The 18,183-nt window shown below is 55.0% G+C and overlaps 1 protein-coding gene, 1 long non-coding RNA gene and 1 other non-coding gene across 3 annotated transcripts; 1 reads left to right on the plus strand and 2 right to left on the minus strand.

The window, feature by feature from the left end:
* Positions 1-517: 517 nt before the first annotated feature.
* Positions 518-17,658, minus strand: LOC142865014 (uncharacterized). The gene is made up of 3 exons (XR_012915304.1): positions 17,561-17,658; positions 1,168-1,324; positions 518-1,067 (listed from the first exon to the last, which is right to left on the minus strand). It is a non-coding gene; the product is annotated as an uncharacterized LOC142865014 (long non-coding RNA).
* IL17RE (interleukin 17 receptor E) lies at positions 1,635-17,565 on the plus strand. The gene is made up of 16 exons (XM_075998416.1): positions 1,635-1,898; positions 2,122-2,137; positions 3,144-3,257; positions 5,515-5,618; positions 5,979-6,138; positions 6,234-6,373; positions 7,916-7,984; positions 10,407-10,473; positions 12,106-12,281; positions 12,365-12,412; positions 12,497-12,542; positions 12,676-12,830; positions 15,599-15,667; positions 16,174-16,225; positions 16,312-16,410; positions 16,835-17,565. Exons 1-16 carry the CDS (start codon positions 1,683-1,685, stop codon positions 17,386-17,388), a joined length of 2,085 nt encoding a protein of 694 aa, XP_075854531.1. The 5' UTR covers positions 1,635-1,682; the 3' UTR covers positions 17,389-17,565.
* Positions 8,799-8,905, minus strand: LOC142865029 (U6 spliceosomal RNA). The gene has a single exon (XR_012915331.1). It is a non-coding gene; the product is annotated as a U6 spliceosomal RNA (small nuclear RNA).
* Positions 17,659-18,183: the final 525 nt, after the last annotated feature.

Consider the following 18,183-nt stretch of genomic DNA (forward strand, 5'->3'; position numbering starts at 1 on the left):
GCTACAGACCAAATCACTTTTCCTTCCGCTTCCTTATCGCTTTCTTTATGAAAGAAAAGCAATAATTATCACTTACCTGCCTCACGAAGTGGTTATAAGTATCAAATATGAAAGTACTTCTCGAAGTGTGAAACAGATAAACTACTTAGATGAAATGTATCATAATTTACAGTTATTCAACTACAGAACGCCTATTTCATGACATCCACTGCTAGGCATTGGAGAAACATAAAGAATAAGAAAGGGTTTTGGTGTTTTTGAGACAGAGTCTCGCTTTGTTGCCCAGGCTAGAGTGAGTGCCGCGGCATCAGCCTAGCTCACAGTAACCTCAAACTCCTGGGCTCAAGCGATCCTCCTGCCTCAGCCTCCCGAGTAGCTGGGACTACAGGCATGCGCCACCATGCCCGGCTAATTTTTTCTAGCTAGTTTTTAGTTGGACAATTAATTTCTTCCTATTTATAGTAAAGACAGGGTCTCGCTCTTAGTCAGGCTGGTTTTGAACTCCTGACCTTGAACAATCCACCTGCCTCGACTTCCCAGAGTGCTAGGATTACAGAGTGAGCCACCATGCCCGGCCAAGAAAGGGTTTTTTATCTAGAGGATATTTTTAGGACAATTAGTAGGATACAGCCTCCAAGACAGTGACCCTGGAGACCTGAGCCTAGAATTGAGTGAGAGAAGGCTGTGATCAGGCTACCCGACAGGTGGTCCGGATAGAGTCGGGAGGGACAATAACAATCTCAGGATGTCTCAACCTGGTAGGTGTGCCCCAAACTTTCTTTCCATTGTGTGTGTCGCCAAGGCGAGGGCTGAAGCAGCTCAGATGCTCCATGAGGGGAAGGAAGCTGTGGGATGATGGGGAGGGTTCCCACAGAGATGGAGCCTCGTCAGCCTTTCTCCAGCACCGGAAACCGCAGGAAACCAGGTCAGTGCGTGGGGCCCACTCCCTCTGCTCCAGGGCTCAGCGATGAGCTCGGGCTTCCTGAGTGGGCTCTGCTGATTAGCGGGTTCTTGATGCTGGAGGCCCCTTTGGCATGGAGGCCTCTGCCCGGAAGAGCTGGAGCTGGCTGATGGGCAGAGAGAGCATGGATATCGTCATAAGAGCCAGCCAGGTGGGGCTCAGGGTGCATACAGAGGCATGTGAGGTTCATGTGCAGCCTCTAGTACCTTTTTTTTTTTGCCCAACTGTGAATGGTGCCTCAGTCACCTCTTTGTCTCCAGCACCCAGCGCAGAGTAGAGCTCTGTTCGTTCTCTAAGTGGGGATGAAGCACATGTCCTTTGGAGGGAGATTCAAGCTCGAGTGTGTTGATGGGCGGGTCAGACCTGCAGGGGTAGGAGGGGTTATTCAACGGGTGCAGTCCCCAACCTGATGCTGGCCCCTTTCCTGTCACTTCTCTGCCAGTAGCAGGAAACCCTTGTCTTTCAGGTAGGGGGCAGAAGGGATTTTTTTGGGGGGGCAAGCCTCCCTCAATCCCTCCACTTGGAGGAGAAGGAATGTAGCCTGGCTGGCTGGTTAGGATCCAGGAGGAGCTTTAGGGCAGGGTGGGGCAGGGGCAGGCAGAGGCGAGGGCTCAGGCACTGGTACCGTGTTCCCTGCTGACGCCGAGCAGCCAGCGAGACCTGCTGCCCACCTTCAGGGCTGCGCAGCCATGTTCTGGGCACCCTGACTGCACAGAAGCCCATGGGGCACCCCAGACTCGAAGCTCTGCTCCTGCCTCTCCTGCTGCTCATCGGACTCTCCGCCCCTGCTGGGATCAGCTGTCCCCACCTGCCTTGCTGGAGAACCTGCCGTCTGCTGGCCTCTCACATGGTAAGGTGCTGCTGCCAGGTAGGGACGCCTGCCTTGCCCGCCGCTGCCACCTCCCCAATCCCTGGGCTCTGGGGGCAGTCTCAGTGTGTCCTCTAACAGTCTCAGAGGGGTAGCCCAGGTCCTGGCGCGCCGAGGGTCTCGGCTGAGCGAAGCCGGGAAGACAGAGGCCCAGTGGATAAGCTTTGAGCTGTGGACAGCTAATGGGGATAAGCGATCTGAGGCGAAGATCCCAGGGAGAATTCTCCTGATGAAGGGCCCTACTAACCCCAACTCTCTCCTTTCTTCTCCCTGCTGGGCCCTGTGCCTTCAGGATGACTGCTTCACTGGTGAGTCTCATTTCCTGCCCCCACACCTCCCTGTGTTCCAGAACCCACAGCAGGCTCCCTCTCCCCATTCCAACTTTTGGTTCCCAACCTGGGAGGCAGCACAGTGTCAAGGAAAAAGCACAGGTCCGGAATCAGGACATGCCTGCGTGTGCACTGAGAGTCTGACACAGGCTTCTGCAGTGCCGTGGCCTCAGACGGGGCACTGAACGCCTGCAACACGGGCCCTGAGTGTCTGAGAAGCGCAGGGGCATGGCAGAAGTGATTGCACAATGAAGACATTGTTGCTTCTGACCTCTGGGGAGGATTAAATAAGAGACACGGGTAAATCTCCAGGCACTCCGTAAACACTGGTCCCTCCCCTCAACTGGTCGCTCACTGCCGTCAGTAACACAATAGTCACCCTGCACGAGTATTTTATGGTGTGCCCTACGCCACACTTTCCCACACGTCACCTTGCTTGGCTTTTACAACAGCCCCACTTTATTTTTATTTATTTGTTTGAGACAGAGTCTCACTCTGTTGCCTGGGCTAGAGTGCTGTGGCGTCAGCCTAGCTCACAGCAACCTCAGACTCCTGGGCTCAAGCGATCCTCCTGCCTCAGCCTCCCGAGTAGCTGGGACGACAGGCATGCACCACCATGCCCAACTAATTTTTTCCGTATATATTAGTTGGCCAATTAATTTCTTTCTATTTATAGTAGAGACGGGGTCTCGCTCTTGCTCAGACTGGTTTTGAACTCCTGACCTCAAGCGATCCGCCTACCTCGGGCTCCCAGAGTGCTGGGATTATAGACGTGAGCCACTACGCCGGCCTACAGCCCCACTTCATGAATGAAGAATCTGGCACTTAGAGAGGTCCTGTAACTTGCCCAAGATCACACTTCCAGGGGGTCACTGGCAGAGCTCAGCCTCACATCCACCGTGTGTGTGTGTGTGTGTGTGTGTGTGTGTTGGGGGGAAGGACCTCCTTAGACCCTATTGTTTGCTTTCCTTTCTGGTTTTCACAGGAAGTTCTGCCCGTATTCATCGCCGTCCCCGGGCGGCCCTCCCCTCCACGAAGCCACAGTGCACTCCGCACCGCTCCTGCTCCCTGTGCCTGCGTCTGCTGTCAGACCCCCCAGGTATGGGAGACAGCGCTTTGGGCCATTCTCAGTGAAGATGTGAATTAGGCACATTTTGACATTTTGGCAGAGGCGGGGTGGGGGTCGGGCACCTAGGCTGAAGCAAGTTGGATCTGTCATACCAGAGTAGATATTTGTCCTGTGTCAACCCCAACAGGGTCTTACAGCATCCTAAAACAACATGCCATGACTGATATTCATGGGTACAATCGTGTCTTTTGTGAAGATGTTAATCTTTTTGGCCAATCAGCCAAGATCCTTTTTTTTTTTTTTTTTTTTTTGAGACAGAGTCTCACTCTGTTGCCAGGGCTATAGTGCCGTGGTGTCAGCCTTGCTCACAGCAGCCTCCAACTCCTGGGCTGACTGCCTCAGCCTCACGAGTAGCTGGGACTACAGGCATGCGCCACCATGCCCGGCTAATTTTTTCTATATATTTTTAGTTGGCCAATTAATTTATTTCTATTTTTAGTAGAGACAGGGGTCTTGCCCTTGCTCAGGCTGGTTTCAAACTCCTGACCTTGAGCGATCCTCCCGCCTCAGCCTCCCAGAGTGCTAGGATTACAGGCATGAGTTATGGCGCCTGGCCCCCCAGCCAAGATTCTTGGGACTAAAAGTTTTGAGTTCTATACACTTTTTGTTGTTACCCTCTATTCATAAAGTAGTATCTTCTTTCTTATTCAACTCTATATTTCATTGGCTAGCTCAGTGCCTGGTGCATACTAAATGCTCATACATTGGCTTAAGAATTGGCAGTTTTTGGCCGGGCATGGTGGCTCATGCCTGTAATCCTAGCTCTCTGGGAGGTCAGGCGGGCGGATTGCTCGAGGTCAGAAGTTCAAAACCAGCCTGAGCAACATCGAGACCCCGTCTCTACTATAAATACAAAAATTAATTGGCCAACTAATATATATAGAAAAAATTAGCCAGGCATGGTGGCGCATGCCTGTAGTCCCAGCTACTCAGGAGGCTGAGGCAGTAGGATTGCTTGAGCCCAGGAGATTGAGGTTGCTGTGAGCTAGGCTGACGCCATGGCACTCACTCTAGCCTGGGCAACAAAGTGTGACTCTCTTCCAGCTACTTGGGAGGCTGAGGCAGAAGGATTGCTTGAGCCAGGAGATTGAGGTTACTGTGAGTTAGGCTGACGCCATGGCACTCACTCTAGCCTAGGCAACAAAGCGAGACTCTGTCTCAAAAAAAAAGTGTGACTCTGTCTCAAAAAAAAAAAGAATTGGCAGGTTTTTTTCTAATTTCTTACTGTTAGAAATAATATTACAATGAATGTCTTTGTGTATACAGCTTTTTATACATATACTTAAGAAATTAATCCTTTTTAAATTTGCATTGTAATTTTGAGGACTAAAGAAGCTTGACATCCTTACTCTCCTTTATTTATTTATTTATTTTGAGACAGAGTCTCACTCTGTTGCCCAGGCTAGAGTGTCGTGGCATCAGCCTAGCTCACAGCAACCTTAAACTCCTGGGCTCAAGTGATCCTCCTGCCTCAGCCTCCCGAGTAGCTGGGACTCCAGGCATGCGCCACCATGCCCGGCTAATATTTCCTATATATATATGGTTTTTTTGAGACAGAGTCTCACTTTGTTGTCCAGGCTACAGTGAGTGCCGTGGCATCAGCCTAGCTCACAGCAACCTCCAACTCCTGGGCTCAAGTGATTCTCCTGCCTCAGCCTCCTGAGTAGCTGGGACTACAGGCATGCGCCACCATGCCCGGCTAATTTTTTGTATATATATTTTTAGTTGGTCAATTAATTTCTTTCTTTTTTAGTAGAGACAGGGTCTTGCTCAGGCTGGTTTCGAACTCCTGACCTTGAGCAATCTGCCCGCCTTGGCCTCCCAGAGTGCTAGGATTCCAGGTGTGAGCCACCGCGCCTGGCCTAATTTTTCCTATATATTTTTAGTTGGCCAATTAATTTCTTTCTTTCTATTTTTAGTAGAGATGGGGTCTCACTCTTGCTCAGGCTGGTCTCAAACTCCTGACCTTGAGCGATCCTCCCGCTTGGCCTCCCAGAGTGCTAGGATGACAGGCGTAAGCCACCGTGCCAGCCTCTACTTTATTTAAAATGACTGACTATGTTCTACTACTTTCCCCTCTCCTCACTACTGCACTTGACTAGTCTTAAAAAATAAATAAAATAAAATAAAATAAAATGACTGACTATCCAAAATTGGGCCACATCTCCAGGCGGGGGAGGGGCAGTGACAGGCGGGACAGTAAGTGTGTCCTTCCCTCCCCATGCAGGCCTCCAATGGGTCTGCTTCCACCTCCCGGTGCAGCAGAAATCCAGAAAGCCTTCCAAATTCAAGTTCTGTAGGAGACGCAAGATTTTGGCGGCGTCTGCTCAGGTACTCCCCCTGCCACTTCCAGTCCTACCATGCAGCCCGCAGCCCTTTTCTTTCTGGCCTCTCATTTTGCTCTCCTGTCACGGGAGCAAGATGGAAGGTGTGGAGAGGAAGTAGACTATCCTGTCCGTGACACAGTTAGGGAAACTGAGGCTGAAAGAGGTTGAACGACTTACTCACCCGTGGTACCTCAGGTTCCAGAGGTGGAAACAGAAGCCCGATCCCCTCCCACCCAAATACTCAACGAGGCCGGACCCCGCTTAGCTCCCGAGACCCGATGAGGTCCCGCACGTTCAGGGCAGCACGGCCGTAGACCAGGTTTCCCGATCCTGGCGTAAGGCCAGCCTTGTTCTCCGCCTACAGAGGAAGCTGCTGGGCGGCTGCTGCCTGTCTGGGAAGAGCTGTCATGTTTCCGTCCCCTCCCCAGACATCTCCCACGGGGGGCTGCGCACCAAAAGGACCCAACCTTCAGACCCAGGGGCAGTGGACACCCCCTCCAGACCGGACACACAAAGGCACAGAGGTAGGCCCCGGGTAGGACAGGAGATGGGTTCCACCGAGCAGGAACATTTGTGTCGAGGCCCTGAGACAAGGCTGCCGCGTCTCTCCTCTCCCCAGGGCCTGAGTTCTCCTTTGATTTGCTGCCAGAGGCACGGGCCATCCGGGTGACCCTCCCTCCAGGCCCTGAGGTCAGCATGCGTCTCTGTCACCAGTGGGCCCTGGAGTGTGAAGACCTGAGCAGTCCCTTCGATGCCCAGGTATGCATGGCCATCCCCTGCAGAAGGCCAGATCACCCAGTGCTGGAGCAAAAGAGGCCCACTCGTTGTACACCTGGAGAGACTGAGGCCCAGAGAGGGAAGGTAATTGTCCAAGGCCTCCTTGCAAGCTGAGGTGGCTGGTGTGAACACTTCTCTGGACCCCACAGAAGGAGGCAGGCGGCCTTGTTACCTGGGAAGAGAGAAACAGGAGGGGCAGGCAGACACCTGGAGCCACTGTGAATGACAAGCAGAGAAATGAATATGGCATTTGCCCCCCATGAGAGGACCCTCAGTGTGATTCCAGTTGCATTAAAAAGCCCCTTCAGGCCGGGCGCGGTGGCTCACGCCTGTAATCCTAGCTCTCTGGGAGGCCGAGGCGGGCGGATTGCTCAAGGTCAGGAGTTCAAAACCAGCCTGAGCAAGAGCGAGACCCCGTCTCTACTATAAATAGAAAGAAATTAATTGGCCAACTGATATGTATAGAAAAAATTAACCGGGCATGGTGGCGCATGCCTGTAGTCCCTGCTACTCGGGAGGCTGAGGCAGAAGGATCGCTCGAGCCCAGGAGTGTGAGGTTGCTGTGAGCTAGGCTGACACCACGGCACTCACTCTAGCCTGGACAACAAAGCGAGACTCTGTCTCAAAAAAAAAAAAAAAGCCTCTTCAAGGGCCCGGGACGAGGTGGCTCACGCCTGTCATCCTAGCACTCTGGGAGGCCGAGGCGGGAGGATCGCTCAAGGTCAGGAGTTCGAGACCAGCCTGAGCAAGAGTGAGACCCCGTCTCTACTATAAATAGAAAGAAATTAATTGGCCAACTAATATATATAGAAAAAATTAGCCGGGCATGGTGGCGCATGCCTGTAGTCCCAGCTACTCAGGAGGCTGAGGCAGAAGGATTGCTTGACCCCTGGCAACAGAGTGAGACTCTGTCTCAAAAATGTAAAAAAAACCCTCTTCAGCTCCCCTAAGAGGCTGTTTGCCCCAAGAATATAACAAAATGGTCCTATCATCCGTCTTGGTACCCATGTAGCTCCCTCCCTTTGTTCCTGCCCCTCAAAGAATGAGACGTCTCTATTCTCCCAGCCCAGGCCCTAACCTCCCATGCTCCACCTGCAGTTGTCATGGGTGCAACTGTATGCAGTTGGTACCATTTGCAGGGACTGCTGCTGTACCCGAGGCCCTGGGCTCCCTTCCTCATAGAACTGTGATGCTACCTCACAAGATCACTGTGATGCTAGCATTAACCTGATGGAGTTCTTTTAGCACCTAGGACCCTGCTTGGCATACAGTAGGAGCTCAATAGGTGTCCGTTCCTTTCCCTGTCTCCTTCCCCCTGACTCCACCTAGAGCACCTAGAGCACACGGTCAGACTAAAGAGCAGAGACTCTGTAGGAGGAAATCTCTTGGTGGGAGAAGTCAGTCTCCCACGGAAGGAAAACGAGATCGTGTTGGCCAAGGCCAACCCAGCTCTCTCCCTGCCCTTGTCCATGGGGCCCGTGCTCATTCTCAGGCGTCTCTTTTCTCCTTTGCTGCCGTCAACAGAAAGTCGTGTCTGGGGGCCACACGGCAGAGCTGCCTTATGAATTCCTGCTGCCCTGTCTATGCATAGAGGTGAGCAGGGGAAGAGGTGTGGGTTGTCCATGGCTCTGCTCCTAGGCCCCCCAGGTGGCACAGCTGGTCACGCCTATCTCCAGCAAGTCAGGTTTTATTTATTTATTTTTTATTTCAGCATAATATGGGGGTACAAATGTTAAGGTTACAAGGCCGGGCATGGTGGCTCACGCCTGTAATCCTAGCACTCTGGGAGACAGAGGCGGGCGGATTGCATGAGGTCAGGAGTTCAAAACCAGCCTGAGCAAGAGTGAGACCCCCGTCTCTGCTATAAATAGAAAGAAATTAATTGGCCAACTAATTCGAAAAAATTAGTCGGGCATGGTGGCTCATGCCTGTCGTCCCAGCTACTCGGGAGGCTGAGGCAGGAGGATCGCTTGAGCCCAGGAGTTGGAGGTTGCTGTGAGCTAGGCTGACGCCATGGCACTCTAGCCCGGGCAACAGAGTGAGACTCTGTCTCAAAAAAAAAAAAAAAAAAGGTTACATACATTGCTCTTGCCTTCCCTCCCCCCTAGAGCAAGAACTTTAAGTGTGTCCATCCCCCTGACAATGCATTGCACTTATTATAATGTGTATATACCCATCCCCTCCTCCCCCTCCCACCTGTCCGACACCTGAGAAATGTGTTTGTTTTGTTTTGTTTTAAAGATTTTGGTGAGATTTTATAACTTTGCCTTTACCTAGCAAGGGTTAGAGCTATGCCCTTCCCATCCACACTGTTCGCCACATCCCTCCGATGGGGGTCAATCTCCCCCCCCGCCCCCCGAGTCTTTGGTGAACACCACCACCCTTTGTGCACCACATTAATAATCGGAAAAACATGGAACACTTCACGCATTTGTGTGTCTTCCTTGCACAGGGGCCATGCCAATCTCCTCCGTGTCAGTCCCATTTTAGTATGTGTGCTGCCGAAGCGAGCACCAGTGAGTCAGGCTTCCAAGGGACTGGGTGTCACTGGGATGCTCAGGAAGCCTGGCCCCAGGTGGGCTGGGGCAGAGGTAGAAGGGGCTCCCGAACACAGGATCTTCTCAGGGTGATCCCAGCCCCAGCGCCAGCCCAACCCATCTTTCCTTGGCCCAGACTCGGCCTCAGCCCACAGAGCCGGAACACACAGCCACCATCAATGTGAGTCCTGAGGACTCAAGACAGAGGCATGGGCATGGTCACTGCAGCTTTCCAAATGCCCCCAAAAGTCTTGTCCCCTCCAGGCCTCTGTAGACATCTTCATCCTTAATTTTTTTCTTTCTTTGTTTTTTTGAGACAGAGTCTCACTCTGTTGCCCAGGCTATAGTGCCAAGGCATCAGCCTAGCTCACAGCAACCTCAAACTCCTGGGCTCAAGCAATCCTCCTGCCTCAGCCTCCCCAGTAGCTGGGACTACAGGCATGAGCCACCATGCCCAGCTAATTTTTTATATGCATATTTTTAGTTGGTCAATTAATTTCTTTCTATTTATAGTAGAGACAGGGTCTCACTCAGGCTGGTTTCAAACTCCTGACCTCGAGCAGTCTGCCTGCCTCAGCCTCCCAGAGTGCTAGAATTACAGGCGTGAGCCACTGCGCCTGGCCCTCTTTTCTTTTTTTTTTTTTCCTCCTTCCTTTATAAGTCTGAAGCACCTGTTCTTTGCACCAGACAGAAAGGCAGGGAACCGTGTTACTTTGGAGAGCAAAGGGAGGGGGCAGGCAGAGACCTGGAGCCTTGAGCAACTGCCAGGGTGGACAAGAGTTGTGCATTTAGGCCAGGGCATGGTGGCTCACGCCTGTCATCCTAGCACTCTGGGAGGCCGAGGTGGGAGGATCACTCAAGGTCAGGAGTTAGAAACCAGCCTGAGCAAGAGCAAGACCCCATTTCCACTAAAACTAGAAAAGAAATTAATTGGCCAACTAAAAATATATAGAAAAAATTAGCCGGGCATGGTGGTGCATGCCTGTAGTCCCAGCTACTCGGGAGGCTGAGGCAGGAGGATTGCTTGAGCCCAGGAGTCTGAGGTTGCTGTGATCTAGGCTGATGCCACAGCACTCTAGCCCGGACAATAAGAGTGAGACTCTGTCTCAAAAAAAAAAAGAGTTGGGCATTTGGACAGTCCAGAGTGAGGAGCCAACTCTGGGAACTGGGCACCATGGGAATGGCTGAGAGTGGAGGCCAGAGAAGGCCAAAGTTGAGGAACGTGGACCTCAGGGTTTCCCTCCTTCTGGGGCTGGTCCTGTCCAGGGAGAGGATGCATCAGCCCCTCCTTGCTGATATCTGTCCTGCACGCCAGAGACCCTCCCCCCTTGCCCACACCCCACCCGCCCCTCCTCAGTGCCCTGCCAGCTCTGGCGGCTCACCTCACGGTAAGGGGAAGCTAGAATGAGTTTCGGGTCTGAGCGAGATGGGAAAAGCCCCTGTTCTGACCCTCTCCGCCTGCGCCCCTGTCCCTCCAGGCTGCCTACCTGCAAGAAGACACCGTGAGGCATAAAAAATGTCCCTTCCAGAGCTGGCCTGAAGCCTGTAAGTGCTGCTCAGACGCTGTCTTGTGCACACATACCTTCTCTCTCTCTCACACACACACACACTCACACTTGTGCTGCAGAGAAGCCGCAGAAGGCGACCACTTTCCCTGGGGTCAATGAGGGTAGAGGGCTGCCTTGTCTACCAGTCAGCCTGCCGACAAACCAGAGTCCCGAGTCCCCTAGCTCTGTGAGAAGTTCACAAACATGAGGCCCAGGGTACCGTTCCGGGAAGATGGGCCAGAAGACCTGGGTTCCCATTTTTTATTTATTGAGACAGAGTCTCGCTCTGTTGCCCAGGTTCGAGTGCCGTGGCGTCAGCCTCGCTCACAGCAACCTCAGACTCCTGGGCTCAAGCGATCCTCCTGCCTCAGCCCCCCGAGTAGCTGGGACTACAGGCATGCGCCACCATGCCCGGCTAATTTTTTCTATATATTTTTAGTTGGCCAATGAATTTCTTTCTATTTTTAGTAGAGACAGGGTCTTGCTCTTGCTCAGGCTGGTCTCGAACTCCTGACCTTGAGCGATCCTCCCGCCTCGGCCTCCCAGAGTGCTAGGATTTCAGGCGTGAGCCACCTCGCCCGGCCTCTGCTGATTCTTCTTGTCAGAGTCTCACTCCCCTCACCTGTCACATGACACCTGCCCTATCTCGCAAGCAGTCCGTGAGGCTTGAACTAAATATCACACAGGAGAGTGGTCCGTGATGTCTGAAGTGCCGCACGCACAGGGCTGTCCTCAAAGAGAGACAGGCCTCTCAGACACAACAAGCAAACGGTGCAATGCAGCCTGCGGTACCCATGGGGCAGGGGCGTGATGGAGGGCCAGGCCGGAGGGCACGGACGCAGGGAAGGGAGAAGCCTATGAAGGCTGTAGAGAGCAGGGAGGGTCTCTTAGAGGAGGTGGCACCTGAGCTGGGCTCAGAAAATGTGCAGGATTTAGAAACCAGAGGATGGGGCTGGGCGCCGTGGCTCACGCCTGTAACCCTAGCACTTTGGGAGGCTGAGGCAGGTGGATTGCTCAAGGTCAGGAGTTCGAGACCATTCTTAGCAAGAGCGAGACCCTCCCCGATACCCCGGTCTCTACTAAAAATAGAAAGAAATTAATTAGCCAACTCAAAAAGAAACATATAGAAAAAAATAGCCAGGCGTGGAGGTGCGTGCCTGTAGTCCCAGCTACTCGGGAGGCTGAGGCAGGAGGATTGCTTGAGCTGAGGAGTTTGAGGTTGCTGTGAGCTAGGCTGACGCCATGGCGCTCACTCTAGCCTGGGCAACAAAGCAAGACTCTGTCAAAAAAAAAAAAAAAAAAAGAAAGAAAGAAAGCAAGCAAGCAAGCAAGCAAGCAAGCAGAAGATGGGAGAAGTCAGTCCTAGTTCTGACGGGAGCCCAAGCAGATTTCTAATTTGGGGGAGCAGCAAGAAGCTGGCCAGAATGGAGGCCCAGGAAGTAGGGGAGACAGCTGGATAGAGAGGTAATAACAAAAGGGGCGTGGAGAAGGGATGCTCATTTATTAGCCGTTCAGGCCAGGAACCAGGCTGGGCACTTTCACAAATGCGGCCCCCGCTGCCCTGCGGGTGTGAGCAGCAAGGTGGCACCAAGGCCGGACTCAGGCCTCACCCACCCTGATCCCTGCCCAGATGGCTCCGACTTCTGGAAGTCAGTACACTTTGCTGACTACAGCCAGCACAATCGGATGGTCATGGCCCCGACACTCCGCTGCCCGCTGAAGCTGCAGGCCTCCCTCTGCCGGAAACAGGACCGGTACCCCCTCTGTGAAGACCTCCCCAATGCCACGGCTCAAGAGTCAGAGGGGGTGAGGACAGGCTCCCCCCGCCGGGCTAGGGTGGGCAGGGCTAGGCCCAGGATTTTCCTCCCTAACTTTCCTCTCTTCCGAAGTGGTATGTTTTGGAGAAGGTGGACTTGCACCCCCAGCTCTGCTTCAAGGTACAACAGCAGGGGAGAGGGTGGATGGCGAGGGTCGTGGCTGTCGCCTGAAGCACGCTGACTGGCCACTCCTGCATTTTGCAGTTCTCGTTCGGAAACAGCAGCCACGTGGAATGCCCCCAGCAGACTGGTGAGCCCGCAAGTGACCTCGGCTGGGACCCCCTGCTCCCATTCCCCCTTACCCAACGGTGACCAAGCCAACCCCAGCCCGGCCCTGAGCTTCCTGTCGGCCGCAGCCCAGCTCCCACCACCCGCATGCGCAGGGTCTCTCACCTCCTGGAAGGTGAGCATGGACACCCGGGCCCAGCAGCTGATCCTCCACTTCTCCTCGAGGATGCATGCCACCTTCAGTGCTGCCTGGAGCCGCCCAGGCTCGGGGCAGGACGCCCTGGTGCCGCCTGTGTACAGCGTCAGCCAGGTACGGCCTGCGCAGGGCTTCGCCCCCACTGCATCCTGTTGCTCGGGGCATGACCCCCCATTCCCTTGTCACCTCGTTGAGACAGACCCTGGGCAGGTGGAGGCAAACAGATCCCTGACTCCTACTAACTAGAAGCCCCTCAGTCAGCGAGTGGGGTCCTCACGGGGGCAGCTTCCAATCCTTTCAGTTTCTGAATTTACAGAAATAACAGAGGCAAGGGAGCGGCCCTCCCACATCCAGCTGTCCCCCAGCTTATCCAAACTGCTGCCACATTTTATGTCGATGCCATTCTTTCTTTCTTCTTTTTTCTAAGACAGAGTCCACTCTTTTTTTTTGAGACAGAGTCTCACTTTTGTTGCCCAGGCTAGAGTGAGTGCCGTGGCGTCAGCCTAGCTCACAGCAACCTCAAACTCCTGGGCTCAAGCGATCCTCCTGCCTCAGCCTCCCAAGTAGCTGGGACTACAGGCATGCGCCACCATGCCCGGCTAATTTTTTGTATATATATTTTTAGTTGGTCAATTAATTTCTTTCTATTTTTAGTAGAGACGGGGTCTCGCTCAGGATGGTTTCGAACTCCCAACCTCGAGCAATCCGCCCGCCTCGGCCTCCCAGAGTGCTAGGATTACAGGCGTGAGCCACCGCGCCCGGCCCAGAGTCCACTCTGTTGCCTAGGCTAGAGTGAGTGCTGTGGCGTCAGCCTCGCTCACAGCAACCTCAAACTCCTGGGCTCAGGCCATCCTCCTGCCTCAGCCTCCCCGAGCAGCTGGGACTACAGGCATGTGCCAATTAATTTCTTTCTATTTATAGTAGAGACGGGGTCTCGCTCTTGCTCAGGCTGATCTCGAACTCCTGACCTTGAGCAATCCTCCCGCCTCAGCCTCCCAGAGTTGCTAGGATTGCAGGCGTCAGCCACCGCACCTGGCCTTATGTTGATGCCTTTCCCTCAACTTGGCTGTCTCCTAACCATCACTCTCATGCCTCCATATGCACCTGTGCAGACATTCTCTGTCTCAGGAGGCAGAGCCCCTGGGAGCTGAGGTGCTGTCTGCACAATACTATAAACTACTGACAGATTTAACTCCATTCTGTGGACTAGGAGCGGTTTGACTAGCAGACTCTCCTCTGTGTATCTGATGTAAAAACCACAATCAAAAACACCCACAATACCACAGCACCAAGCTGATTAAGCGTGACTAGCTCTTCTCAGTTCTCTCTCCTATGCTCACTTGTAGCTGATTTGTTTGTTTTGCATTCTATGAGGGCTCCCAAGCAGGCAGGCAAGTGAACACTTAAGATTTAAGACCAAGTTGTGTTTAGGATTTAAGACAAATTCTTGGGGCTGGCCCCAGTGGCTTGCGCCTGTAATCCTAGCACTCTGGGAGGCCAAGGGGGGAGGATCGCTCAAGGTCAGGTGTTCGAAACCAGCCTGAGCAAGATCGAAACCCCATCTCTACTAAAACCAGAAAGAAATGAATTGGCAAACTAAAAAATACAAAGAAAAAACTAGCCGGGCATGGTGGTGCATTCCTATAATCCCAGCTACCTGGGAGGCTGAGGCAGAAGGATTGCTTGAGCCCAGGAGTTTGAGGTCTGTCTCAAAAAAAAAAAATTTTTTTTTAATAAAAAATAAACGAATATACACACTGCAGTCTGTTACAAAGAATGTTCGTATTGGCCGGGTGCGGTGGCTCATGCCTGTAATCCTAGCTCTCTGGGAGGCCGAGGTGGGAGGATCGCTCGAGGTCAGGAGTTCTAGACCAGCCTGAGCAAGAGCGAGACCCCGTCTCTACTAAAAATAAAAAAAAAAAATTTGACTGGCCAACTGAAAATAGAAAAAAAGAAAGAAAGAAAGAAAGAAGAATGTTCATATGCACATTGCCATTTGACGCTCTCAATAACCAGTAAAATAAAGATTATTACCTGCCCCATAAACAAAGGAAGAAACTGAGGCTCAGGGAAGAGGTATCTCTATGCAAAGACCTCATGGCCAGGGGCTACAAAGACAACAGTTAAAAGCCTGAACCTAGGTCTCCTGACCCCCCACTCCCTTCTTTCCAATGGACCAGGAACCTCTTCAGTTGTGTGGGAGAGAGGAGGGAAGCAGCAGATGATTAGTCTCCCAGGTCTGTGAGCTGCTGGAAGGCAGAGGAAGGGTCTGTCTCTGCCTGCTTTCCTCCAGGCTTGGCACAGAGCACAGGCACATGGAGAATGTCCGCTGACGAGCGTCTGACTGCAGCAAGAGTTGAGACCTGGGACTGGGTGCGGTGGCTTACGCCTGATATCCTAGCACTCTGGGAGGCTGAGGCGGGAGGATCACTCGAGGTCAGGAGTTCGAAACCTGATCAAGGGCGAGACCTCATCTCTACTAAAAATAGAAAGAAATTAATTGCCCAACTACAAATATATAGAAAAAATGAGCTGGGCACGGTAGTGCATGCCTGTAGTCCCAGCTACTCGGGAGGCTGAGGCAGGAGGATCGCTTGAGCCCAGGAATTGGAGGTTGCTGTGAGCTAGGCTGACGCCACAGCACTCTAGCCCAGGTGACAGAGTGAGACTCTGTCTCAAAGAAAAAAAAGAGTTGAGACGTGGGAAAGATCAGTGGGGGCCAGAGTTGCCGGGGAAGTCTTCCTGCCAGGGGAGGTACTTGCCCGGAAGCCCGGGGAGCAGGGGTAGCGGGTGGGGAGGAACAGCATGGACAAGGACTCAGAGGCCGGGCAGAGCTAGATGTGGCGCCAGGGGAACAGTCACTCTGCTTTTTCTCCCTGCAGACCCAGGGCTCCAGCCTGGTGATACTCGACCTCATCATCCCCTTCCCGAGGCCTGGGGACTGTGTCCTGGTAAGGAACCCTACCCTCATTCCTGCACACGGACCCCTGTCATCTACTCCACCGGTGGCCCATGTGAAAAAGCCCATCATCGAAGATGTCTGGTTTGGCTAGCACAATGTTTGAAATTGGAATTAGACCGTTTATGTATGTACATAAAGCTGGGTTTCTGGCTTCTCCTGAAGAAAATCAGAAAACCCGGTGCCATGCATCCTGCATTCTGGCATGGTGGCGGTGGCTCAGCGGTGTCTGAGTGTTTTGGCCAAGGCCTGCCCTTCAGGGCCTCACGCCAGCCCTGGCCAATGTTATGAATTTACTTTGTGAGTCTGGCCACTTGTCACGCTCGAGTTTGCCATCCTCGACACGCTCGGTGCCAGGGCGAGAGCTGGGCCAGACACAAACCCTGCACTGGAGGAATTCCCCGGCCCTTCTCCCCCCTCCCCCGCTGGCCCATGCCACCCCTCCTGCAAGCAGGGCATGCCCTGGCGCTCACAGGGGTGGGGTCTCTGTGCCCTCAGGTGTGGAGGTCAGATGTCCAGTTCGCCTGGAGACACCGCTTGTGTCCTGATGGTGAGCTCTTGGTGGGGGTGGGGAGGTCAGAGGGAGGTGGGGCACTGAGTAGCTGGGCTTGGCCTCACCCTGCTCGATTGACTCAGTCTCTCACAGACACCTGGGGCTCCTGATCCTGGCACTGCTGGCCCTTACCACCCTCCTGGCTGTTGTTCTGGTTCTCACCCTCTGGCGCCCACTGTCAGGTAAGCTCACCTGCAGGTAACCTGGGGGTTCAGACCTGTGCAGCTCCCAGGCTAGTTGCCCCCTCGCCCCTCCCCTGCCAAGGCCTCCTGCCCCTACCACCCAAGTGGTGATGAGCCTCAGGCCACTCCGTGCACCCCACGAGGTTAGTGAACCGAGACCCTGGGCAAGAGGCAAGTGGGGTGGATGGAAATCCAGCCTGCACTGCACTGAGCAAGCCTGGGGCCCTGGTCCTTGCTCCCGGAATTAGCCCACGGGCACCCTCTGGGCTAGGGCTGCTTTGGGCACCAACCCTCAGGGCAAAAGAGGGGGGAGGAGGGGGAAGGGGAGGAGGCACCCTACCCTATGGTGCAGCCTGGAGATAGGGCAGGAGAGGGCCAGGCGGTGGCTTAGACGCCCACCCGGTTCCCCGTTGCTCCCGCCCAGGCCCAGGCCACGCCGCGCGGCCGGTGCTGCTGCTGCACTCGGCGGACTCGGAGGCGCAGCGACGTCTGGTGGGAGCGCTGGCCGAGCTGCTGCGGGCCGCGCTGGGCGGCGGGCGCGACGTGATCGTGGACCTGTGGGAAGGGAGGCGCGTGGCGCGCCTGGGCCCGCTGCCGTGGCTCTGGGCGGCGCGGGCGCGCGTGGCGCGGGAGCGGGGCACGGTGCTGCTGCTGTGGAGCCGGGCCGACCCCGGCCCGGCCCGCCGCGCCGACCCTCACGCCGCGCCCCTGCGCGCCCTGCTGCGCGCCGCCCCGCGCCCGCTGCTGCTCGGCTACTTCGGCCGCCTGTGCGCCAAGGGCGACATCCCCGCGCCGCTGCGCGCCCTGCCGCGCTACCGCCTGCTGCGCGACCTCCCTCGCCTGCTGCGGGCCCTGGACGCGCGGCCACCCCCCGGCGCCAGCGGCTGCGGCCTCGGGGCGCGGCGGGGCGTGCGCGGCCGGCTGGAGCTGTGCCGCCGGCTGGAGCGCGAGGCCGCCAAACGGGCCCACCGAGGCTGAGCACGCCCCACCGCCGGCCCGGACGTCTGCGGGCCGCAGCGCTGGAACCACGCAATGAGCCTGGAGTCTTGGCGTCCTCCGGGTGCCACCCCCCCAGGACTAGGGGCCTGAAAGCCCGGGAGTCCCGGCCCCCACCTCTGCGACGCGGGTCCTGCTTCTTCCCCGCACTTACCCTGCCTCTAGGGATCCTGAGGGAGTCGCTCGGAGAATTCCTTCAACCCCCTGTTCTGGCGAGGGAGGGCGACCTTCCCGCTTCCTCTCTCCAAGACTTGCAGGAGAGCAGTCTGGAATGCTGCAGTCCAGGCGGGGGGGGGGGCGGGGGGGGGCGGCCGGGGGGGTGGCAGGGTGAGAGGGGGCGCGAGCTGACCCCAAGTCAGCTCTGAAGGAAGGTGCCTGGGGTGGGGGGGTTGGACAACCCCCCCTTGGGGGGCAGAGAGCTCCGGTTCCTGTACCAGGGCCCTGCTCAGAGTGGAGGGAGGGAAGACTGGGCCCAGGAAAAGAGGCTTTGGCTCTGCGTGGCCAGGACACAGGTGGGTCAGGAGACGAAGGTCCAGAAAGATGAATAAAGGCAAACGTGGTAGAGAAACTAAGAAATGCAGTGTGCTTCTCTGGCATGGCTGGGGTCAGCAGGACGCTGCCGGGGGAGAGTTAGGCCCAGACCCCCACACCCCCACCAGCAGTGCCTCCCACAGGCCAAGGAGCAGGGGACAATTTCCTTGGTCCTCACTGCGACTCTTCCAAGAGAAGAGAGGGAAACACAGAGGCTCAGACAGGTGTCCCCCATCACACGACCAG

This window comes from Microcebus murinus, chromosome 28 (genome assembly GCF_040939455.1).
Source record: "Microcebus murinus isolate Inina chromosome 28, M.murinus_Inina_mat1.0, whole genome shotgun sequence".
Lineage (NCBI taxonomy): Eukaryota > Metazoa > Chordata > Mammalia > Primates > Cheirogaleidae > Microcebus > Microcebus murinus.

Bases quoted from the DNA above. Each gene is read 5' to 3' on its own strand.
- IL17RE (XM_075998416.1), top strand. From the start codon at position 1,683: ATGGGGCACCCCAGACTCGAAGCTCTGCTCCTGCCTCTCCTGCTGCTC. The intron at 12,831-15,598 runs GTACGGCCTGCG...TTCTCCCTGCAG, and splicing joins CTGTGTACAGCGTCAGCCAG to ACCCAGGGCTCCAGCCTGGT. The intron at 16,226-16,311 runs GTGAGCTCTTGG...CGATTGACTCAG, and splicing joins ACACCGCTTGTGTCCTGATG to TCTCTCACAGACACCTGGGG.